Below are 26,909 nucleotides of genomic sequence, written 5' to 3'. Positions count from 1 at the left end.
TCACCTAGCATTAGATTTGTAATCTAATAAAACGTAGAAATTCCACCTTTGGGCATAGTATGGGATATATTTGTAGGTACCTGAAAATGCAGATGAGTAAATGCATACGAGAATGAATAATATGAATACATAGGTAGGTACATACTACATTTTTATTTTGAAACGGCTGGTTGGTTATCTATAACTCTACGTCTACAGCGAAATTATTAACACATAGTAAATAATAAACGTTCATTTTATCATAAATGCACAATATTTCGTCAGAAATTAATTAACAATGCGTTGTGTTTAGAACCAAGAATATACCTAGGTATATTAAGACAGATTTCTGACTGCGCGTTAAGACAGTTGCGCACAACCGTCAGTTCGAGTACTGGACGGTACGAGGTATGTACAGACAACACAAAAACATGTTATTATCAAGTTATCAAAATATTTAATAATTATTGAGAAATTTCCATGTATTTCTGGTACTTACTTAATTATGAAGTAGATTATAATATCAGCTTAAAATGTTGCATCAACGCTATATGCGGCAGTATATTAGGTTATATATGTTTTGTGAGTGACAATAAAATCACATCAACAAATTGGGGGGGGGATATGTGGGGCCCGGATAAAGATTAAAGAAATTAAAATTAATTGTAAAGTGCGTCGAGAGCAATATGTGAGTAATATGTGAGTACAGAATTCCTGTATTGTCTATGTTTTTATACATTATTCCCCATACCCTTAGTACAAATAGATAATTTAAACCTCCATAGACCTTCAAGAAGTAGATACATAAAAAAATATTACATTAATTTAGGTTGCCATTTGGTGGCACCACAAATATGTCACTTAGCAGTGTCGCCGTAGTGGCACTTCTAAAATGGCATTAAGCATAAGCTAATCTTAAAGATTTTTTGGTGCCTACCTTGCTTGGTGTTATTGCTGGAATTAACGTTGGCCGCAGCATGGCATGAACGTCGATGTACCAACAGTTGGGCTTTGTTCTTCACCACAACACCACATTCTGTGCAAGAATAGTGGAACCTACAAAGCAGACAATCATTAATAAAATAAATCCAACAGATACGGATACATTCATGACAATGATTGGCAGTTAGAGTAGGTATACATATCGTCGGTCCCTATTAAAAAAGTCGGATCTGAAATTTTGTCATTTTCGGATTATTACGTAAAAGTTATTTACACTTTAAACATTTATACCACAATCACAGTTTTTTTTGTTTGTTTGAAAAATTTCGAGATACTCAAGTTAAAAATGATGGATCTACCGAGAGTGTCCGAATAACATTGTTGGCTGGGCGTGGGTGAGCAAGATGTGTCGGATCTGACAGTTGCTGCTATGTTCACCGGACAGACGGATGTTTTTATAAACGTTTAGAAAAGTTTCTATAACCCGTATTTTTATTCATTATGGCAAGCAATAGGTCACAAAGGATATTTGATGAAACATCTTTGATTGCTCGTACTGAAAAATAGCATTTTGCAGATCCGACTTTTTTAATAGGAACCGACGATATAGTTGTAATCATGGCCCCCACACCCTGAAGCAGACCTTCAGGCCATGATGTTTGTCGAACCTCCCCACCTATCGCTAAGGTTAAGGCCAATGTAATGTTTCCCATATCGTATTCCACAGAACTCCCAAGGTTCCGTGTATTTTAGCGATTATTGGTATTTTTAAATAAATCCACTTGAATTGTCGGTATCCGGCATCATATTATGAAGCACTAATCGCGACCCTCTTTTGTGATAGCCAAGTAATATGCGACCCTTCACCATATTGGCTAAATAGTGATGTTATTAGTTGTGAAACACATTAAAATAATTATATAAAATAAAGTTCTACTCGTGAAATAGCACCGCAGGCGAATTTTTTCAATTACAGCAAATTTGTGACGTGTGTTTATCTCACTTAACTGGTCGATCTGCCACGCCGGGCCCCCAGGCTGGAGCCCTGTCAGCCCCCCTTTCCGAAAAATCAATGTGAAATCAAACTATAGTGAAACAACCTTGAACATTAGCAGATGCGATTTCTGTTAGTGTGCAGGAATTCGAGGTGTTAAAGTGATTATTGTTACGGTTGATATTGACATCAACTATACTTTACATTAACATTGCTTTATCTCGCTCGGGACTATGTCATTATTTATGTCATTTATTTCTATTTTTATAATCTAGATCATAGTTTCTTAACCTGTGGTCGGCAAAAATTTTCTGCAGTTCAAAAATAATTACCTAGAAACCCAACATTTGAAATGGGGTTGTATTATATTTCGACAATTGTTTAGTAATAATCAAGAATAGTATAAATATAAATATTTATTATTTTATTCCAACGTTGTTGGTCCGCAAAACATTTTTTGATTTTTTTGTGGTCCGCGGAAGTAAAAAGGTTAAGAAACATTGATCTAGATGGCGAGTATTATATACCATATACAATCAACAATTTTTTTGGTTAATTTCTTGCCATCTTCCATTTTTAAATGAGCTCTCAAAACAGTGACCGAGTATTGCCACATTTACTAAAATTTAAGTAGATCTACTCATATTGTATTAAAAGTCATATTTACGAGATATTTTTGAATAATTGTGAGATTATAACATTATCACACTTTGAAGGCCACTAATCTAATGTTCATCAAGTTTAATATAAAATCAATAATATTTATGCATTTTTGTCAATTTACAGAATTTCGAAAATTTTAATAAATTGTAAAACTCTTTACCATAGGTACACTAATCTTTGATAAAAGGTATTATAAAAGAGATTTTATAAAATATTCTTCATAAATTATATTCGACAAAGATCTTTTACAACCAAATACCAGTCTAATCCAAAAATATGTCCTTCTTTTGCCCTGAAATGATTTTTACATGAACGGCTAAGATAAAGCCGTTGCTATCGCTTTGAAAAATAATAATATTTTAGAAAACAGTTATACTTTTCTATAGTAGGCATCGGTGTGTTGGCCTGTACCGCTGAACCGGTTGCTTGACCATGGACCTTCTTCCGGTGATAGGCTATGCCCCAACTGCAATCAATCATTAACATCATCAATACAATTAATATTATCCCCATTTCTCCACAACTAACTCCTATCCATTGCCATTCTGTTCAATTTCCAAGTATTCCCAACCTTCTTCCACACAGTCAGTCCACTTCTACCTTGTTAATATCCTCCTTCTTTTTAGCAGTTGAACCATAACATTGTAGAAGACCACTACCTTAGAGCAATAATACTAAATAGAGAGGGTATTATCCGCCTATATGCAGCCGTTTTCTTTGTGTATGACGCACAGTAGAACCTCAATTTTATTATTATTTACTTACCTATGAAACATTATACCATCATGTTGCTTCTCAGTACAGCTACCACATTTAAAAACAACACAGTTAACCACCTTTTCTACTAAATTAACTAAAAATATTTATTTACAAAAATTAATTAAATTAACCTAACCGTATCCGTCAAACTAATATTTATCGGCTTCACATCGTCAAACCCAACTCTTTCATTCATATGTTTTCAATCGTACTTTAACGCATATTGCAGAGATTATACGCGTACCAAATATTTTTTCACTAGCACTTATGGTTAGGTTTTGTTCAGCTGTTGGCCACTATAGTGTGAACACATCTTCTTGGCTACGTGTTAAAACTGTGAATTAACATGCTCCGCCCATTTTTAACCGCACTTCCATTATAAACTAACAAACTCATACCATTTAGTAAACAACAGCGCCTAGAAGCGTAGCCAAGAAGATGTTTTCGCACAGTACATAATTATATGATATATTTGACAAATCAACAGGATGCTGACATGAATTTCGAAGAACCAATTAAACCAATGAGGAATAAGAAATCTGGATGGTTCTATGGGATAGCTATATTATAAACACTACAAAAAGATCAAATCAAATATTAAATAGTCAATTACTCCAGAAGTCTGTCGTAAATTGAATTCTTAAGATAGTCAATTAGTAATATGACATTTGAGATACCCGGGGTTCCAGCGGCTAGCTCAGGTGTCCATCGAACCCTGGATTCACAAAAAAAAAGTGGAGATATATTTATGTTTGTGGTTAAATAAAACACTAAGACTTTCTTGTGCGTAACTTGGTATTAGGTATATATTTTAATCTTGAGTTTGACAAGGTTATTTTGTAGTTTTTTACAGTTACAGTCGTCAGTCCGTATCGTTTAAAAACCGGACGCTCACTAACTTTTTTTTTTTTTTCAAACTTCGCGTACCCACGCCATTCTACAAAAAGGACTCTCGTGATTGGCCAAATTTTATCGCGTGATCCTTTCGATTTGACGAATCACGAGGACCACCTCGGCGCAGGCGCGCGGAGACTTCAACGTTGCCGGCAAAATTTAGTACTTATATTTAGTCTTAAAATTATCGCTTTCATCCATCATCATTTATACTTTTTAAATTAAATTAAATGTATCTTAATTACACCTCCGCCCAATATGTGATTTTCACACACCAGACGAAGGCCTTTACTTATGAATAAAAAAATACTTACGTGGTTGAGCAAGGAATCAGATTAGATGTTTTACGAAGCCGTTTCTAGAGGTCAGGGTTACGTTTTGACTTGATAGCTACTAAATGATTATTTTACACCGGGAGAAGCCAGCCTGTAACAGGGGTGTATCACATTCCTATTAGTACCAACCTGTTTGGAAATTCGTCTCCACATAGCCGACACTTGTACATGTGGACATTGTCCGAATGTTTCTGCCTTCTATGAACTTGAAGATACGTCCAATGTAAATATGACTTGCCACAAACCTGAAATTTATCCAAGCAAATCACCGTAACTTACAGTTTATTCAAATTATATAGGTGGTTAAGGTCATAATACATGCATGAACATAAATTCGGCTATTCTTAAAATAATTTTGTATTAGGTACTATATTTTTCTGTCTACTAGTCTGTCTGTAACGCATGAGAGAAAACATGTGTAGATCTGTAGGATAGAACGAGACAGGGAGGAGACGTATTAAAAAGGGTAATACGAGAGAAAACATACATGTAAACATAAATTCTAAATGTAAAAAATAAACAGACATGCAAATAAAGGAATCATTTATTTTAATCAGGTTGTGAAAGAAAAGAAATGATAGATTACTTTCTTCAGTTTGACAGATGCTTACAGTCCAGTACCAGCATATTTCCACATCCAAAAATGTTGACAGGTTAAGCATAGTTATTTAATGATTGCATTGCACCAACCTCGCAAAGAAAATGTTTGACGACAGGAAACTGATCATGGTTTAAAGTAGTCACTTGCGAGCCCTCACTGTGAGACGATGAATTATTTCGGTAATAGCCATGTGTTGTTTTATGAGTAGTGCATCTGAAAGGAAAAAAATCCACATTAAAAAATATCAATACACAAAATTTATTGTTGAATATACAATATTTCATGAAATAAAGACTCCGGCTGAGTCAATCCTTGGTGATGAATGTAATCACAAAGAAGTATTTCACGTAGCTTGAACGTGCGTTCCGGATGCGGCCAGGGAGTGTGATACTCTGCATCCTTATATAATATGGCCGTATGGATTCTAGCGCCATAGCCAGCCCACTCTCACCATGCAGCAGTGCTAGAAAAGTAATCTACGAGCTGCAGGTCTCAAATAGGAGGCGCATGGGCGATGAACTGAAATAAGTGGCATGACCCCGTGCTTGCCCTGTACTCCGATGCTGAGGTGTGATAGGTTAAAGTAAGTAATAATGAGCCAGATAATTATAGAGACAACTTTACTGTTTTTACTTGATTTTCATTGTTTCCCGATGCCTATTCAATGCTAATGTATTATTGTTACCAGTCCAATGCATTAAAAAATTACCTGGAATACGTGGAGAAAGTTGCGCCGCATATGTGACAGGTGAAGGGATTTTTCAGACCTTCATGACAAGATCGGTGAACATTAAGTGCGTCCTGCGCACTGTAAACCCTGAAAACAAAATACTGCACTGTAATCGCTAATAAGAAATTTCATACAACTAGCCGCCGACACCCGGCAACAGAGACAGATGGCAGGTGATACTACTGTTCTCGTAGCAGTAGTGCGCTACATTACATTTCTATACAGTAGTATCGCCTGTCGTTGTCGTCTAACTGTCTGCCTCTGTCGCCAATATTATTTTATTATTTCAAATAATCAACACATCTAAAACTGAAAAGGTTTTTTATTTTTTATATTAAAAATAAAGACAGAAAAACTTTGATTTTTCTAAAAATTCCTCTTCACATAAATTATGTATATCTAAGTATTTTAGGTTAGGTTAGGTTAAATTAAATTAAGCATAATTCTCTCTTACTTTTCACAATATTCGCATCTATACACCTTATCAATCTTCACGACATTTATTATCTTTCTGGCCCCGCCCGACAGACCTTCGAGTAAAGAAGAATCACCGGCATCAAAACCGTCACTCCCTTCTTGAATCACAACTCCTGTCTTATTGCTGCTTATGTTAATATCGTCTCCAGTATCAACGGCGGTTTCAAGCTTAACATCAGTAAAACTTTCTTCTCTTTGTACCATGGGCTTCTTTTCAATGGCACTTGGACTGTCAGGGTTTTGGATCTCAGTAGATTCACAACACTGTCCCAGTTCATTGAGATGTGCCTGGAAAGATAAAAGACAAAACTTTGACAAAAGAAGACGATAGAGTACATCATTTACTACATCATCATCGTCATCATCGTTAGATGCGGTTTCTGACTGCCTCAGCATCTCTCTCCGCCTGCCCCATTTCTCATAGTGTCCTCTTTCCAGTTTGGTATCCCAAGTGAAAAGTCAGTGGTAGTTCAAATTTCACATTCAAATTTATTTATTTTACATGTAAATTCAAAACATTCACATGTCACTTAAACCTCTTGAACGGTAAAAAAGCGTGTGAGTAAAACAAGACGGCATTGATTAAAACACTACAGAATGTCAACTATTGCTGAACACTCAATGGACACAGGCCACAAATTTGATCAAGACATTGGGCCCGAATAAGGGATATTTTTCACGCTTAGTAAAGAAGGTTACACAAAATTCATAAGAACCCTGACAAAATTAATAGAGATAAAAAGCTACATTTTCTCCCAGCTAAACAGACCCCATTTCAACACACTTAGAGAGGCGTTAGCATTCGTACTTCAATAAATATCTCTTGAGAATGGCTGCTGCATCAAGCCTAAAACGTCGAGGAAAGAAGGCGGAAGAACACACGGTGATGACTCATAAATTTATTATCATTATGTCAGTTGATGAGAGGCCATTACAAACTTACTTCACCCTGTCACTCTCCAGCATCGGAGTAGGTATGTATAAGGCAAGTACAAGATAACGCCATTTCCCTCAGACCAGTGCCATGTTCCGTATCTCATATGTGCTTAATTTTAATAGAAATAATTACAAGATAAAAAGAACTTTTTATATACCACGTTTTTAAATTCTGTTGAATCATATAAACTTGACAATTCTATGTATTACTTAATGAATACTAAATTTTTTTGATGAATTATCCCATGAACTTGAAAGAAAATGATCAAATGCGTAATAAAGAGAGCAATTATAAGAAATTTTCTTTTATTAACATTTATTAATTGAATAACATATTATATGAGATTTTAAAATTTTGTACATGATAATATGAAGTAAAAAACAAACAAAAATACAAAAAACAAGAAAGCGAGTGAATTCTTTTTTCAAAATTGTCGATCGCCACCTTGCGGATTTTTTCCGAACTAACTTTCCATACAAAACAGAATTAACTGAAAATGAATTCAATTCTGCTTAAAGATGGCTAAAAGTATTAAAAGAATGCATTGTCATCGTGTTCTGATATATTCTAACAGTTTCAAATGTCTAGCTAGTCGGGAAGTTAGTTAAAAATCGATTGCAAGATTTGTACTGAACAAACAAGAAAACGAGCTAATAAAAACGTGGTAAAATACTACCAAATTTTCATTAGTAATGAAAAAATGGTAAATAGTAATAATGTTCAATCCAAACCAGACGGATATGTAAATACTTTGTAAACTATTAAATTGTACAACTTTACCTCAGCTTGTCCGGCATCTTTGAAGGCCATATCGCAATTTCCACATGTGAGGACCATTGCACCGATGGGTTCAGACTCGTGAGTCAATAAATGCATCCGAAGACGTGATCTCCTGTTCAGGAACTTCAGGCAAATGTGACATTGGAAAGGTTTCACCTGTAAACACCAACAATCATAATAATATGTAACACAAAAAATCAGGGGCTATTAAGACTTTCCCCTAGTCACAAAATGATGTCCAATTTCCCACTAACACAAACGTATGAATACGATATCCCATGGATTCTTAAATCATCTACTGAATCTAATATAATCACAGTTTCATTTCATGATTTCTCTGCTGGAAACAATATTTATTGGATTGCTTTAATTTTAGAGCATAGCGTTTTTTTAAACATCTGAACTGTCAAAAGAATTAATAGTTTTATTCATTAGATCAGCGATTCCCAACCGGGCTGCGGAAGCTTGGGGCTCGACTTGGGAAAACTGACGCAAAAGGTATAGCTTGAAACCTTTTTGGTAATAGACTAAAATTAAGGTTTAACATGACCTGCAGTTAAGAATGCATATTTGGAAAACTGAGCTTATTTAGGTTTTGATATCGCATTATACTGATTTAAATTTATCACCCTGGCCCTTCCTAGTTCCGCCAAACAAAAAAGGTTGGGAATCAATCTAATGATTAGATGTTTAATATATGAAAAAAGTGCCTTAAAACTATAGTTTTTCATATTTCATTTAAGCTTCCTCTTAAGAATGGGGTAGGTATTTTGTATGAATATGACACTCGCCTTGAGATGCGTGACACTGTGCTCTCCTAATGTTTGACGGTCAAAGAATTGTTTGCCGCACACTTCACACCGGTGGGTTCGCTCGCCAGCGTGCAATCTGATGTGATTATTCAACGACGCTCTGAAAAATGACACGTGAAATGATATTATTTCGCCCTGTCATGCTGCAGCCTCAGAGAATAAAGCAATCACAAGGTCGGATCACTTTCCATGCCTCTTACTATATCAACCTTGCACCACATAGATTACTCTTGAGGTCATCCAAGACAGCAACGGATCAGTGTCCCAACAATAAAAAGCGCCTCTTCGTAATCCCATTATTCTGTCACCCAGCACTAACGCATATTATACATAGTTTGAAAACACCTCAGAGAAATATATAACCTTCTTGAAACAAAATGTAAATAGGTATATTCAATTAAAGACTGTTACATTCTTAAATCTTGTGAATTATTCATTACATAAAAAAAATACGCATATGATTACAAACTTGAGCATTCACATCAGTGAGCTCCTAAGATTCGGCGGAGACATCAATTATCAAAACTAATTTGAATATAGTTTTACTTTCCATAGCTTCTACAGTACAACTTCTATACTCTGGCTGACACATCAGAGTGCTGCATGTTGGATGAAAGAATGGAAGTGGGGGATAGGACTTAGGGATGTACACGAAAGAGTGTGAATATTTTTAGTTTCCCAAATAGCCATGATAACGTATCAGCACATATCATCAATCATATATCAACATATCACAATGTTATAGAATTCACAAATCACATTTTTATTAGACATGAAAAACACAAATTATAAATTAGATGTATGCATTCAGGAAAACCTAATAAGCACTGTGCAAAATGGTAGTAAATTTCAGTAAAGTTTCAACTAACTTTAGATGAAACGCCTTTCCGCATCCTTCTTCAGGACAAAGATGCCTTCTAACTCTTGGATGTGCAAAATGAACGTGATCATATAATGTTGCCTCGCTTTCGAACATCTTTTGAGGACACATAGAGCACCGGAGAGATCTGGTGCCGGGTGGAAAGGATCCCGATTCTCCATCATCCCCGTTAGCGCTGGATAAATGAAAATGGCGGCTGGAAAATATTAAAATACAATACAAATCAAGAAGCTTCACACCATATTAATGTGCAGTTTTTTTTTTTTGTAATTATTAATAACCATGGCCTTGTATTTTCGTACAAGCTGGTTGTTAGTAATTTTGAACAATCACAAACACCCAGGCTTAGAGAAAATCACATAAATATATTGTGTCCTCACCGGGATCGAACCCAGAACTCCCGGATGGAAGGCCAGCGCTTTACGCACTGCACCTGTGCAGTTCAAAGTGCCAGTGATTAACAAAATTATAACTTTTTTAATCAGCTTAGAGAGGCCTTCATCCAACAGTGGACTGATTGAGGCTAGAAATGATGATGATAAACATTTTTTACATTATCTGACACCTCTGGTATGTCAAACATTGATTTTTTTTACTTACGTGTGAAACTGTAATCGTATTTTTGTGTGAAAGGAAGAATCACAGAACGGACATCGATGGTTGCCATTCTCACCAGCCATTTTATCACCACTTTCAAAATGTTCATTGCCAACAGTCACTCTAGCGTGACACACGTGCCGAGCCATTCTTTCAGCTGTGCTATATCGTTTTCTGGAAAAAAAATATTCAGCAACATGTATTTTATATTTTAGCGATGATTTTCAAATGACTTCATTTAAAAAAAATTATATACGTTTGGTTGTCTTTGTAAACCTTGCTGTTCATATGACAGAACTTGAAGTGGATCGATACATACCGATTTATTTGAATCAAATTAAATATTGCTTTTGCGTTGGTGTAATGTTCTTTTTCTCAAGTCTCATTTGATTCCAACAATGACTTCTTATAAAGATATCCTTAAATTCAACCGCGTCTACTCTCATCTGCCAAGATTCCACTATCCCTAGATCACGCACATTAATTGATATGCGAAGGTCACTTTATCACAAGACTAAATCTTATAAAAATGGGTATTTTACCAATGTCAGCTGCCAATGCTCTGAACACGAAACTATGTAAGTGACATAACTGCGCTGTTTTTTACAACCTTTTTTACTTTTAAAAAACCTTTTTAATAACAATTTTTGAAAAATTTACTTTTATGAATATTATGAAAATGATGATCAAAAAAAAATCTGGATAATCAATGTTCTACTGTACTCGTATAAGCAACGTTCCCTCTAATTTGTATATTGTGTGTGCGGATTATCAACGCATCTGTGCGGGGTTGATTTCATCCAGTGCGGTAAATTTACACCCCCCCCCCCCCCCACAAACATACACATGCAATTTCTTTTTAAATGACAAAGTTTAAAATTTAAGTCAATGTTCGACGAGACGAATTCGAACGCATAATACTCGGGAATGTCTGTATATTTAGATACATGATTATGAATATCTTGTCAGAGAGCCATTCCAATTTAAATTTTACATTTTTAGCGGATAAGTTTTCTATAATAATTAATAAGTATAATAATTGTACTATATACCAGTGGCGATACGCCCTAGAGAGCACTGGAGCGGTGAACACTCACCCACCCACTCAATTTATGCGAAAAGATTTATTTTTTCAAAGAAGTATTTCATTTATATTAAATTCGATTTATTAAAAGTGTTCTGATCTATTGCCGTAGTCATTAATTCATATACAAAAACAAATTCTAATATGTGTTTTTAACCGGCTAATTTAAAGACTTGTTCATGGGAGCGATATACCATTTCGCTCGTCTGTCGGAAAGCGCCCAGAAATCTTATAGCTTTTGCAATGAGAAAGAGTTGCATGCAAAACCAATATGTAGATATTTTTTCTTCGTGAAACGTGTCTTCGCGAGCGACGGTTTGAGTTGCTCACGCCCGAATACCTACTTCGAATAATGTCGGGAATATTCGGTTTTAAAACCATACAGCCCGTATCACACAACAATTATTGTTTGACAATTTTTATTCAATATTACTATAAAAATAAATTCTTTTCACAGTACGTATATTAAATTTCCGCACATGTTGACAACATTTCAGTAGTACAATTAAGAAGTACAATTTAAAAATAAACTTCAAGTTTTTTTCAGTTTGACATCTAAATTCACAGTGTATGTCAATTATGATATCTCTCCAAACTAGTTCTGTGGGGGGTTTAATATGCGCGGTAGGGTGGAAATCGTAAAATATCACGGCTACGTCATGCTTTAATAATGTCAATTTTGATGAGTTACTGCTTTCAAGAGCCACATTAAATCAGGTCACCTATTTTCTTAATATATTATTGAAGTAAGCCAATCCTTAATATGTTGCTTCTCATAAGCGGAAGTTCTATTTTTTTATTCGAATTGAATGATAAATGGCATTGTTGATTCACAATAATTGTCCATTCAATAAAATAAAACAGTTGCTAACATGAAGACGAGATTGTCCCCCGTTGGCAAGTTATAGGATTGTACCTTGTAAAATTGTCATGGTTGCCGACAGGGACAAAAGGACATCTCGTTTCACTCGTTTCAGTTCCAGTGTAATGCTAACGGTGGTGCGCGCTTGTTAAATTATTTTTCAATGTCATATTTTTAGTTTTAAAATGGCACCGTTTGATGTTGAGTACATAAAAAAACATTCTAATACGTTTGAAGAACGCCTTCGTAATAAAAGTTGCAGTAGACCTGTTCAATTAATAAGTTAAATTTTATTCAAATGTAATGTAATTAATGCCTGTGTGTGAAATATTATTTCAACAGTTTCAATCGCGTAATATTGATAAAATTCAAAATAGTGTTAGTGATTTCGAACGGGCAATGGTTAATATCCGCCAATCATCTGATACCTTAACTGAACCTATAGTGACAAAACGTCGGCGACTGAATGATTTACCTTGTTTAGTGGAATCCAAGCAAATGTGTGATTTAATAATTAATCAAGCAAAAGACTGTTTTCAATTTTGTGATCATTTATTAGCATCCAAATTATTTTATTCTGATCAATTTATTATTTATCCTACAAATGATTTTAATTTGGTGACTTTAGTCATGCAACGTATGACTTTTTAGATAATAATAAACTCAAAAATGAATTGTCTGTTATTTACAGTTTGGATAATTTTTATAATGCTGATGGTGCCTCAGCATTATTAAACATTTTAATCGAAAAAAATCTCGTTGACTCATTTACGGAAACGGTTTTATTATTAAACTTAATTTGTACTATTCCGATGACATCAGTGGAAAGCGAAAGATGTTTTTCCACACTCAAACGGATCAAGACGTGTTTTAGTAGAAACACCATCGCGCAACCAAGATTGAATGCATTATGTATGCTCAGTATCGAAAAAAGAATGATACAAGAGATTCCTGACTTCAACAAACGCGTAATTATTGAAAAATTTGTGTCGATGAAAAACAGAAGAATGGATTTTTCATACAAATGAACAATAAATCCCGGTCACTGCCAGATACGAGATATTTTGGTAGTACTAATAATTCGGTCAAAACAAATAGTTTGTGTCAACCAGTTTGTGTAAAACTTTAAAATCCATTTTTTTTTCAAGAAAAACTGTTTTTAGAGGTACAACAAATAATAAATGGTGAGTTATTTATGATTTCTTTTAAATGTACTTATTTAAAAAACCAATAGTTTTTTTTCTATATACCTATTATATAACTGTGCAAACAATTGTATTGTTGACTTGAATTGTTTGTTATGTACACTGAACACACCTGTAGTTATTTATTACAAAAATTGATTATTAGTTTTGTATTATAAATATTTTAAGTAAAAAACACTGCTTTTTGGCACGAACACTTTTACCGTTTAAAAAATATTGTAAGAACTGTGATGTTTTCACAATAAAGACTACTATGAGACTGTATTGACAATGTTTCTTGCAAGTCTTGCAAGAAACATGTCAAAGGAAATGAAGAGGACCCGGCACATAGGTAAACTCAGGTTGCTAAACACTAAAATACGTATCTTTTTTTCGTATACTTTGGCATGCAATAGAACGGGATGGATATGGTGATCAGTTCTTGAAACTTTCTTTTACAATATTTTTGTGTGAGTACTGTGCGGGGGATGAAAACATGTGTGCAGACATATTTTGGTAGGTGTGTGCGCGCACACCTTAGAGGGAACAATGCTTATAAGTACTAAATACAATATTATAGGCCGAGGTGCTGTATGAAATTCAAAAACGAAGAATTTGTGGTATCTATTCAAGTTTAGCCTAGATAATCTGTAGACTTTGTAGAAAAGACGTACGTCATTATCATACTTTGTCTTTTCTCATCTCAGAAATTAACATTTAATGACTGCATAAAAATATGTATTAATACTAAATTAATACTAATAAAGGAGTATTATTATATATTATATCATAGTGTTAAAATTGAGAATAAAGCCATATTTGAGACATCAGATGTCCATGGTTATAGTACTTTAAAATTATTATTTTGTCAACACATGCATTTATCATCAATTTTCTTTTGGTTTACCATTATATTTTGGCAAATGTCTTTCTTCTGAAGTCCATAGAGCTATATTTGTAAATTTCATTTTTGACGTTCACACAGCACTCGATCCCTTAAGTAAGTTTGATAAATTATCATTGCTCTGACTTGCAATCTTGACACTGGTGCATCCTCGGAGCTATCACAATACTCTGCAACTCTTCTTCTTCTTCTTCAAATTGGTGGTCGTCAACCGTCGGAGTTTGACCGCCGTCAGGCAATATCTTCAAGTCTTGCCCTTCAAGCCATACGTCACCCGATTGGACGATCCACACGCCGCTGTCTGAATCGGAGTCTGATAACTCGACCTCATCCACATTTTCATGTTCAAAATATGCATGGTCCTGTTTAAAAGACAATTATTCATCATATACCAATACATTATACCTGGCACAACACTAAATTACACTGCAAAGTATGTATTCTTCTATGTCAAAATCCATTAGTATTTCTGTATAAAATTCCATACGCAATATAATATCATCCATGACATATGATGATCTAATATGGCGTCAGATAAAAATCTTTGGATCTATGGGATGGGTCCAATGGGCTGCCAATCCGTACAAAAAATGTCTTTTAAGATGCCTTCACCGTCGAGAACTTGGAATAGTACTGGTGATTTACATTACATTACTAGTCGAATCAAATTCTATCCGGACTTATCATAATAAGCTACCTCAGTTTCCCTATTTTATTCATTACCCGTGGCGTAGATAGATATTTATACATACTTGTAGTTTATGCGTGACGGAAGTTCCATCATAAGAATTGGTACTGACATTATGTTGATCTAAAAAATAAACACATTTGTGCAAATAATTGTTAAATACATAATTTTTTACTTCCTATTACAGTTTTGAAACCGTAACAAAAAAAAATATTTATCAAAATTCTACCTATAATTCTAAATACGTAAATCAAACAAAATTTTGATGAAAACAATCAGTATTAATAGATTTTTAAAAATTAATAACAGCATGACTTTCTCGAATTATTAAAAAACAATGAAAAAAATACAGATCTTAATTTGTAATATGAATTAACATTTCTCTCAATATATTAGTCACTCAAATTTCGAATTACGAGGTTTTAATGTATTTTTTAAATTTAACTATAGCTACAAAGAATCAAATATTGGACTTAATAAAAAACCTTGTAATCAAAATTTTACTTCATTAAAATAAAAATATCAAGATTCTCTTCACCTTCCCCTTGAATGCCTTCTTCCAGATAGTCTGATTGTTCTCTCTCCACTATCCTGAGAACGTTAACCATGAGTCCGGTGTCCTCGTCGAGCCACTCCACTTCCGCCATTTCTAAATGGTCATCGGTATCGCTTGTCAAAGAAGCTTCAAACACTTCAGCTGCTGAAAACCACCAGTAAACTTACAGGAATGACAAAATTAACGATTCTCAAAAAGGAAAGCGTATACCCTGGTCTACCGTATCGAATCCTGGATATTAAATGAACATAGCACAAGAAGTCTGGAGACTTTTGAGATGTATCTGATCACATTACCAATGAGGAGAAGAACATATAACTACTATCAAGCGCATACATCGGCATATATTCCACAATAAGAAGGTATGATTTACTACAACACATTGATACCGGCCTTTCTCTGTCGAGGAGAATGGTGAAGGCCGTATCACTAGCAGGCCAGAAGCGGGGTGGAATTGAGAGAAACGCACGTTGTGGATGCTGGCAGGAGTTTATTATATCGTCGTTAGTTATTTGCAGGGTATTTTAGTATTCGGTCATAGGTAATGGCGATTTGGCGGGCTGCAGACGCGGTGTCGCTGGCTGGAGATGCTTGTGGCTTGGCGTCCGAGGCGAGAAGTCAGGGCTTGCGGCTTGGCGTGCTGCCGACGCGGTCTTTATTCTGGCTGGGCTGGAGATGTTTGTTGCTTGGCGTCCGAGGCGAGAGAGAGCTTTTCGCGCGCATCCAACTGTCAGATCCACGGCGTCATGGCGCTCTGTCGGTCGCGAACCTCCCTGTTTTACCGACGGATTCACTAGTGGCGGCGCTATCTCGAGCGGCCGTTTTCGACAGACTGCGTCTGTGTTTTGGCGAGAGCGCGGACGAATTTGAAGTCGGATTTGAGGAGGCGGGCTCCGCTTGGCCGAGGGTTGCGAGAACCGCGAAGAGTGGACGTAGGCTGTGGTGTTTTGGGAAAGTTGATGGTTCGGTCCGCCCTTTGAGGTAGTCTCCTGTAGGAAACCTTCATCTGGTATCAACATAATACACAAGAAGGTACAGGGCAGCAGAAGTATAGGTAGAAGGAGATTCTCTTGGCTACGTAACTACTGTAAATGGCTCAATGTCCTTAATGTCCAAGGTGTTGGGGTCTAATACGATTGGTCCAGGATATGGAGGGGAAGATAAAAAAAATAGGAAAGGCAGTGGATGTCGACAGAAGATTGAAGAAAAGTAATTTAAAAGATTAGTACGAAACCACTAATTTTACAAGAAATTATGTCTAAAATAAGTGTTATCGGTACTGTTTGGTTATACGGAATACAGCGGAAAATGCATTTTGAAAATAGCCGATAACCTGGATTATTTGTTATTTTGGGTTAGTTTAGGTTAGATTGGGTTAGGTTAGGTTAGGTTAGGTTTGGTTAGGTTAACCTAAAAAATAATCCAGTTTATCAGCTATTTTCAAAATGCATTTTCCGCGGTATTCCGTATAACTGAACAGTACCATATAATCTTGTACCAAAGCGTGCCGTATTAACTTACGTTTATGAACTGCCAAACCGAGATCCTTTTTTTTAATTGGTTTTTCTAAAATCCTTTCATGCTTCATCAATGATGGCTTAGATTTGTGTGCGGTGACTTTGGTCTCTCTTTTGTTCATGGATTGTTGCAAAATCTTTTGCTTCAATAAAGAATGCTCGGATCGCATGTGTTGACGCAAATCCTGGAATTGAGTGAATTCTGTAAATAGAGGATTAAGAAAATTAGTTATCTAACACGCGAACCACCCACTTCACTATCTTGTTAAATAAAACAGTCTTCTATATAATTAACTATTTACCAAAGTTTAATAATCAAAAGAGATGTCCTCACCATTTGTACATAAGATGCATGGAAAGACGGTAGGATTTGTCATATTTTTAACGTGCGTCACCGAATGAGGTATAGCTAAGCGAAGCTCTTTAAGATCCATGCCACATATTCTGAAAAAAAAATAATCCATAGACAAAACTAATAGGACACTAATAATATAGGCTAAAGCCTCAATTACATTGAGCTTCTTTACGAGCTGTTTATTGGCGAATTTAAAAGCGGGCGATTCAGCTACTGCGATTTGATGATTACACACAAAACTTTCCATTCGCTGAGAAGCCACAAGCCAGCGACTATTTTGACGGAACGTAGTTGGTTTTTTTACCGGGAGGTTGGTACTGCGCTCTACTGCGCAGACGCAGTAGGCCCACACGCCGGCGTGTAGCGTGTAAAGTTGTCCGGCTTTCAACTTTTCTCGGTAGAGTGTTTACAACCTGCTTATTAGCTTATTCGATGATTACACTGGGCGACTTTACAGGCAGATTGTAAATTCACCAATAAACAGCTCGAAAAGAAGCTCAATGTAATTGAGGCTTAAGGGTGTTTACTGTGTAAACTTTCATCTGGATAAATTGTCTATTGTTGCAAAAACATGCTATTCCAAGTGTTTATTGTGGCATCCTAGGGTGCCACTCCTATTTGAATAAAATATTAATGCCGAACAATCATAAATCAAAGTGTTGATGCACGATCATAATGTTAGATTTGTACGCTTCAGCGACCGTTTCTTTCAACAGATAACAATTTTTAAGCTGCTCTTCCCTTATCGCACATTACACAGTGGCGGAGGGTGGAGGTAGGCTGTGGAGATCCTTCATAGGTAGTGCACACTAAACTTTGTCAGTCATACTTATTGGTTTTCAATGAACTAAGAATAAAAATCTGTGAACAAATATTAATATACGAAATGAACAAGTTTGACAATAATTACTGTGCTATGTCATTGTGTGTCGGAATCAGAATTAACAAAGTCATCACAAAACATGCGCTTTACCACACACAAGCATGTTTCAATAATACTGTCGGTACTGGTGAATGGCTTGGAATTTCATCTGTAATTTTGTATGTATTTTTAACTCTACAAAACTAAATGTATGTATAAAAATAACAATATAATATGTACCTGCAAACATAGCCTACTACCGGAGGTTTACCGGTAGAATCAGATGCGTTCATAATCGCTTTGCTTGAAATACTTTCATCCACTGCATCCATGTTGAAACCCGTATCTCTTTCCGAAGAGTGGGCCTTTTTCTTGAACACCTTCTGCACTTTATTTCTGATGACCAAAAATTCGCCATCCGTCAGCTTTTTAGGCGTGCCATTGACCGCTACATAATCCTTGTTCAAGCACGACAAGCAAATCAACTTGGGAACACTCCCTCTCGACGAATGGAAACCTTCTTTAGACTTGTCAATGTATATGTGTGATTGTGAAACTTCGTGTTCGATTTTTACTTTACAAAACGAGCATCGATTAAGACCTGTCGTGTTTTCATTAAGCAGTACACAATTATTTAACGATATCTGATTCTGTTTATTTATTTTCACCACCTCCAATTCTACATCTGTAGTAAAATTCTTTAAAATCCTAACGAAATCTTTCTTATTTGATGTTTTAACTGTATTAGTCTTAGTAGTATGTGCCCCTTGAGAGTTTAAAGATGAATTTTCATCACTAATCAATTTTACAGTTTCTGTATTATTTAATGATGATGCTGTATAAGATTTGTCTTCAAAGGCAGGTGCAGCCGTGTCTTCGAGTTTATCATCAATTATACCTTCATCTAATATATACATATATCCATCATCATCCTGTTCGTTTTCATATACTATATAAGAGATAGAATCGTCTGTGATATCATTTCCATGAAAATATTCTACGTTGGAGTCCGCACTGAAATTGTGCACATATTTCAAATGAGATGTATCCATAGCCGTATCTTCATTTAAGATATAAACAGTATGTTCATTGTCTTCTTGCAAATTATCATCGAGTAGACTGGATTGTTGTTCTATTGGTAATACTGCATCGCCGATAGCGGCTACGTCAGCGGATGATTCTTCTATTTCTAGTTGCAGTCTGGTATTAATGAGGAACTGGTAAACATTATCCGTGAGAGAGACGTCTTCGCTGCCCGCAATGCTTGATATGTCAACATCGTGCCCGAGGAGAGACCTTTAAACAAAAATATAAATCCGAATGGATAGTAATACTTATTTAAATAAGCGGGCTTACACGTTAATTAAACATGGTAGCCATTGACAGAATTTGAAAATACTTCAGATGCAGAAATATCTGCATGGATAGTAAGTGTTTATCCCAGTAACTTAATTGGTAAACCACTAGCCCAACAAGCAATAATAATATGTGTATGGTCCAAGATTTTTCTAATAAGTATGTTTCAAAGACGTTGTGGATAATAATAAAAAAAATGTCTCATTTCATCACAGTCAATCCACTTCCCGGTTAACACAACTGTGGTAAGTCGAGATCAACTACACAATCACGTCAGTGATGTACAATTAATAAATCTGCATGCTAATAGAAAAGGAGATAATTCTGAAAATTCTAAGTTAACCACAATGCAAATGAGATAATCAAATCAACGCCATTAGTAAATTTTACACACAGAGTTGTTAAAAAATCTTCTTTTATCTCTCCTGAAATGGACTTTAGAGAAGAAGTCCTTTTTCCTTTTGCGCACAGAATTATTTGACATATTTTCTGATATTATCTGTTTAATTCAAACACATACTTAGCTTTAAGTAGAAATGTTTGAAAATCATCTTCTACTTGTACTTCAAGTGATGTACTATTCCCGCAGTTGTCTTCTAGATATAGCACAAGAGCCATAATCGGTACGTCGTTGGTAAACGATGGTTTGATAGGTTATGAAAAACCTAATTTTATCAATTACTACATGACTTCTTAAAAGGTCTATGAGATTAAACCTGGAAAAAGGACATAAAAGGGATTAACATAATATATGTTATTACGTGAGGAATATTAATAATATACAATGTATACAGACAGATTAGACAGTTTAGACCAGTGTTTTCAACCTGTCTATTAATATATTCGACATAACGCTCACAATAAACAGAGTGCAATTCACACTGGTAGACTGGGACACGGCACAGGCAATGCTCGAAACCTGACATCGGCCAATTTTCTAATCGATTGATGCTAAACTAATACACATGTAGATGAGCGAAACAGTGATTACCTAATCACGCTTAAATAGCTGCGTATACACACTCAAGAATTAATATACCTTCTTACAACCACACCCAGAAGGTTACCCACTCCATTCATTTTTGTGTTCCCTGGTAAAGCTTATAAAAAATTTGGCGGCACACTAGGAAAACACTCATGGCACGCCGGTTGATAAACACAGACGTACATTTCTGTATGTGAGAGATAAACTATAGTATGTATTCAATTTTATAGGAAGGACAAATAGTTTAACAAGATATGAAGTACCTACATTTCTTTTCTAAGATATATTTTTTGGGTTCTTGTCAGCTTAAGGGAAGCCAGCGTCAAACAAATTTTGAAAATAACCGATATACTGGATTATTTTTATTAGGTTGGGTTAGGTAAGTGAGATGTCCGGGGTTCCAGCGGCTAGCTCAAGCGTTGATCGAACCCCGGATTCACAAAAAAAAGTTAAACGATTGGAGTGGAAATAAAACAAGGTCTTTTCTGTTCGTAACGTGGTCTTGTCTAATATTTTTTTTTGATATTTAGTTTCACAAATTTATATCTGGGTTTTTACAATTATAGTCGCAGGTCCGTACATATTGGAAAAGGGACTCTTACTAACTCTTTTTTTCTCTTTTTAAATTCCCCATACCCACGCCGACCAGCAAAAAGGACTCTCGTGATTGGCCAAATTTTATCGCGTGATCCTTTTGATTTGACGAATCATGAGGACCACCTCGGCGCAGGTGCGCGGAGATTTTAACATTGCCGGCAAAATTTATTAGATTTAAATATTTATATTTTATACATTATATTTAGTCTTAAAATTATCTCTTTCATCCATCATCATTTATACTTTTTAAATCAAACTAAATTTATCTTAATTACACCTCCGCCCAGTATGTGATTTTTACACACCGGACGAAGGCCTTTACTTATGAATAAAAAAATAGTTAACGTAGTTGAGCAAGGAATCAGATTGGATGTTTTATGAAGCCGTTTCTAGAGGTCAGGGTTACGTTTCGACTTATGACTACTAAATGATTATTTTACACCGGGAGAAGCCCGCCTGTAACAGGGGTGTATCATAAGGTTAGGTTAGGTTTCATTTTTGAATCCATGATTTTAGCCAAAGTCGGCAATGAAAATTGGTGCGGGTCCCGCCTGACTTCCCGTAAACCGACTTGTACCATTTTTTGTTTTATATTCTTTTTAGTCTAAATCAGATTTACGTTTGCTTTCCTCCGAAAATATTTTAATAAGTTTACTGCCATTGATTAGGTTATTATAAAATGAGAAAAATGAAAGTCTAGATAAATTCCATATTCTATAAAATGGATTCTATATAATTACAAAAAAATATATAATATATTTATAGTAAGTAGGTACCTATCTGTATTATCTCAACAATAATCAGTTTTAAAAGTTGTCTCCATCAGCTGGCATAAATTATTTTATTGCAATCAGTTATTGTTTTGACCTATTTTTTTTTATTCTCACACCCTTTTTACACTCGTTAGATATTAATAAAACAGAAAAATGATCTTTGTATATCACTGTTCATAATAATTTGAATATAGATAAAATATACAGAAGTTTGAGGACCAGTGGTCTAATTATAAAAGTTTGGTTTTATAAATTAAATTAGTCAACAAAAAACCGGTGAATGTGAATGTCCTAGAAAAATTTTTGACACGATCCGATATAAATAGTATAAAATAAAAACATAAATATGACATAACGGTCAATTCAAAAAAATATTTGTAAGCATTGGAAAATAAAATACAGCAGTTCAAATGCCACCATTCCGTTCAGGCAAGATGATTTGGCCGACATTTTTATTAGCGGCCTGTTCCGTGGGAAAAATATAAACGTCAACATGGCCGCTGATTTTGCTGGCCTTTGCATGGAGAGTGGACAGCCAAACAAATTCAAACTGTGCAATGCTTCGAAAAAGAAAATGAATATTTATTAATGAATGACAAACCTAAATAATACGCCATATCTGCTGATTGATCAGGACGTTACTATAAACAGAATACAGCAGACAAATTATTGGTTTCTTCTCCCACAATAAAAATAAATTCATTTGTCGCCGTCGCCTCAAGTCACTTGCAGAATTCATTGTAGTAAAAGGCTTAGACAGTTTTGAGCATGCGCTTTGTACAAAAAAATCTATGCCTTGCAGTAGAAAGAATAATAACGATTTCATTTATCAGCAACGACAGAACTTCATCGTCTCTTTCAACTTTTATATACGAGAAAAAAAGAGATAGATAACGTAAAATACGTGATGTACGATTTCACAAATCATTGAGTAAACGTCAAAACTTCGATACCTCGTCCATTTATTTTACAACAGTCTGTAATTTCGTCACAGTTATTAAATAAATATGGCTGTAATAAAATATTGACGCTGAGTTTATACGACATTGAGTGTGTGAGCCGGTGTATAGTGATACATCTCGAAAATGGTTGACCTAGGCGGCGGGCAGGACGGCCCTTTGGAACATGGCTTTTCAAACAGTGTTTTCATAATTCCCGGCATAATTGTAGTCGGATTGTCAGGTGAGGACGACTTCCTTTATTATAAAATTTTCTTATCTGTTATGAATCAATTATAAAGCATTACAACGTGGTATTTGTCTCCACTCTGACAGTAAAACACCACCAGCTGTTATCGAAAACACGAAGAACTGATGTATATAATGGTACCTAGGTACCTATAATGTATACCTATAGGTATTCAAGTATAAATAATGTGGATGCATTCAAGATTTACGTATACAATAATTCATCGCATGTAAATAATTGAAATTGTTCATTTTCTCGAAATAACAATAGTTACCTGCACGCAGTCAATGTGATAAGTACAGTGGCGTCCTTAGGGAAAGAGCCGCCCCTAACAATATTTATATTTAAATTTTATATAAGTACTTATATAATATGATATTTCCATCATATGTAAGGGATCCTAGATTCTCAACCTGATTGTCCTAATCTGCTCCATTGGCATTTAGAGCTCGTGCACATTTGACAGCGCATAGAATCTGCAAAAATCTACGTAGTCACAAAAGTTATAAAATCGATAAGTAGAAACTCTTCCCTTAATTTACCGCGCCTAAGCTGTGTATGACCTGCATAATTTCACCAGTCGTCAATTAATAAATATGATGTAGGTGCAATACTGTAATAGATGGACAACACAAACATAGACCAAACCGCGCCGCACCGTACACTGCTTAAATTGAGCGTATTATCCCCGGGAATGTATCAGGACCAGTTACCCAAGACAGGTCGCCACATACGCAAGTGTACTACTTATAACTGAGTTTAAATTTACTTCAAACAATGTGCCCATGTGAGAAGGGAGCACGGGGAACGAACAAAATTTAAAATTGTAAATAATAGGTTAGAAAGTAATACTTACAAAAAGAGATCTCCACGTCCACAGTGAGACCATAATATTTTAAAGCAACAAAATTGGTCTGTGTGGCGACCAGGCCGGACGGCCCAATGGGCCCAATAGCTGGTTGAACCGACTTGTATATATATAATATAATGTATATAAAAAATGTTGAAAAAACCTTAGTTATTCTATACTACGTATTTGGTACATATTGTAATATTATACCTACAGATTTTTTTTGTTGAATCCAGCTAACGGCACAAGGTAAATTGATGATACAATCAATAAGTATTTTATAATTGCCAGCTCATCAATTTTCAGCCTAATAAATGGAATTATTGGGCTACAGTGGCTAATAAATGCTGTTTCCGACTCTCGCATTTTTTATATAAGTATTGGTGATTTTTCAAAAAATTCTTGGAAATTCTCAAAATAAAATCTCGAGAAACAATAACCAGCTTTTTTAAATATTTCTCGATAATTCTCGAGACGAGAAATTTTCATCGAGGTGTTTGTGATGTTTTCCTATATCTACCTACCGTATCTCATTTCACGTAAATAGCGTTAATACTTTCAATGTTAATGCTAACTAGTTTTCGTAAACATATTTTTGATCTACATTTCGTATCTTCGTGCTAAATGATTTTGTATATCAACGGATATGTTAGAAATCAATTGAAATAAAAAAATAATCTACAAAAGTTAACATTATTATTAAACTTAATTTACCGAGTGTCATAAGCCCCTAAATCAGTGCTCCGCAGCCTTTTCTCGTCCACGGCACACCACAGTAAAAGAAATATTCACCAAAATTACATTAATTTAGGTTTTTTTATTATTTGACAAATAATTAAATATACTTATACGAGGAAGAACTAAATGTACATATTTCCACACATTTGTATTATCAATATAATAGGATATGTATTTATGTACTTATTTAATCAATATATTTTTTATTTTATTCTGTTAACTGTGAATTCATGGTGGAAATGCATTGTATTAATAATTTAATTTAATAAAACGCATTTTTTATAGTAGATATTATGTAGGTACTTATTCCACTTTTATAATTAATTAGTATAAGTGGAATAAGTACTATAAAAATTTGCGTTTTATTGAATTAAATTAATAATACTTCTTCTTGGTTGTACCCTCATGGCTGAGGATCGTGACCACTTAGCGAGAACCCGCCATAAAAGGCATATACATTTTAATATTTTGAACCGAAGATAACAAGAAGTTATCATAAATTTTATATGAATAATAAATTGATATCCCTAAACCCAGATGTATTGCATTCCCGTACTATTATTAATAATGATGCCACTAAACGATTTGAGATAATCATACATAGGTATAGACGATTATCCTGTCCTGGCGCCTGGCGACATTGAGTTTTTTGAAGGACGTAATCTTTCGATAATATAACTATCACCTGGCTACAGCTACAGTTATTAAAAAAATAATTTAATTCAAATAAACAAAGTAAAAAGATAACCTAGAGGCGACAGTTTTATCAAGTTGTCACCTTTTTGAAAGCGAAACAGCCACGCATTGCCACATTTTAACTTGTTGTCAGATTTCTTGACACATGAAGACCATGAAAAAATCTATTATTAATTACATTTTCATTTGTATATACCAATGTTGTCCAAATGAGGTTCCGCGAGGTAAAATTAAGGATTCCACTGCTGGTTTTTGTAAGACACGACTTCGACAAACTGGTTGAAGAAGACTCAATAGAAATATTTTAAATCTGTACCAGACCGTTAATGCCTGCCCCTGTCGCTCGCCGATATTCCACAGGGATAGGGATTCTTGAAGGCGCCGTGTGGTATCCATACGCTCGATAAGGAGCGGACATGATCGATAAGAAGAATACCATATATGCTAGAAACACATTACCATCACGTTACGTGAGCACACATGAGCTTATGGTAAGATCGCGACATGGGCAAAAAGTGTGCAACGTCGTTTTACTGAGTACGAATTTAAATGTATCAGAACCACACTGAAGTCGCAGCACGTGTATCAAGCCAGATTAGCAATCACATGCGTGATAGCCGTTTATTTTATTTTCTGAATCACGTGATCTCACGTATCTTTGATTTTAGTGGTATGGAAGAGAGCTACTTTATAGATTACATAACCACGTGAGCTCGTGTGCTATAACCACCAGAACATGCAATACAATGGCAATTAACTGTAATTAAATTCTCCCTTACAAACCACTAATTTTAAAAATACGTGAGATCACGTAACTAAAAAATATGCAAACTTTCAGATAATAAAGTAACAATAAAATTGACGTAAGTACCTATACAATTAATGCAGTTAGGAAATTGACTTTTAATACAATGCAGGTAAAGTGTCTTTGTTAATTGCTAATGGAATGATTCTGATATTTTGTAGTCATTTTATTTTTCACACACTTCATCCATATAACGTCATACGTCAATGTCTGCAACGCTGTATAGTGTATCCTATAGTTATATTATTTCCTTATGTATGGTATGTCTTGGTTCGCGGCGCATATAACGTCGAATGTGCGACAAAATTGTGCATTTAAAAAACACAGTTTTATAAGTTTTTTTTCTTACCCTATGGAACTTTTGAACAATTATATCATAATATATAACTTGTTCCTACTGATTATCGATTACTGACTACCTATCGATTTTCGTGAAGCGAAAATTACACGTAGTAGGCACCCCACAGTTTCAGAGCAACTGCGAATTGGCGATAAGAAAGAGTACCTAAAAATAAATAATATTAAGTTT

At 35.0% G+C, this 26,909-nt stretch overlaps 1 protein-coding gene across 1 annotated transcript; it reads right to left on the bottom strand.

Annotated features, from left to right (window-relative positions):
* LOC147074966 (uncharacterized) lies at positions 1 to 22,839 on the bottom strand. The gene is made up of 19 exons (XM_085943280.1): positions 22,705 to 22,839; positions 20,269 to 20,464; positions 18,633 to 19,688; positions 17,510 to 17,619; positions 17,180 to 17,377; positions 15,641 to 15,802; positions 15,167 to 15,225; positions 14,541 to 14,776; positions 10,384 to 10,554; positions 9,773 to 9,979; positions 8,883 to 9,003; positions 8,092 to 8,247; positions 6,352 to 6,662; positions 5,877 to 5,984; positions 5,257 to 5,380; positions 4,696 to 4,811; positions 2,955 to 3,044; positions 917 to 1,035; positions 1 to 80 (listed from the first exon to the last, which is right to left on the bottom strand). Exons 2-19 carry the CDS (start codon positions 20,364 to 20,366, stop codon positions 1 to 3), a joined length of 3,522 nt encoding a protein of 1,173 aa, XP_085799406.1. The 5' UTR covers positions 20,367 to 20,464; positions 22,705 to 22,839.
* Between the last annotated feature and the right edge of the window lie 4,070 nt (positions 22,840 to 26,909).

This window comes from Rhyacophila brunnea, unplaced genomic scaffold (genome assembly GCF_057557595.1).
Source record: "Rhyacophila brunnea isolate RB1 unplaced genomic scaffold, BYU_Rbru_1.0 scaffold_15, whole genome shotgun sequence".
NCBI classification, from domain to species: Eukaryota; Metazoa; Arthropoda; class Insecta; order Trichoptera; family Rhyacophilidae; genus Rhyacophila; species Rhyacophila brunnea.
Note: the sequence above shows the minus strand (reverse complement) of the source record. Positions and strands in the feature narration are given on the sequence as shown.

What these genes read in the sequence shown, in the direction of transcription:
- LOC147074966 (XM_085943280.1), bottom strand. Translation starts at nt 20,366, where the DNA reads ATGGCTCTTGTGCTATATCTAGAAGACAACTGCGGGAATAGTACATCA. An exon ending in GGAAAGGCGTTTCATCTAAA is followed by an intron (nt 9,004 to 9,772) that starts GTTAGTTGAAAC and finishes GTCATTTTTCAG; the next exon opens with AGCGTCGTTGAATAATCACA. An exon ending in ACAGTGTCACGCATCTCAAG is followed by an intron (nt 8,248 to 8,882) that starts GCGAGTGTCATA and finishes TGGTGTTTACAG; the next exon opens with GTGAAACCTTTCCAATGTCA.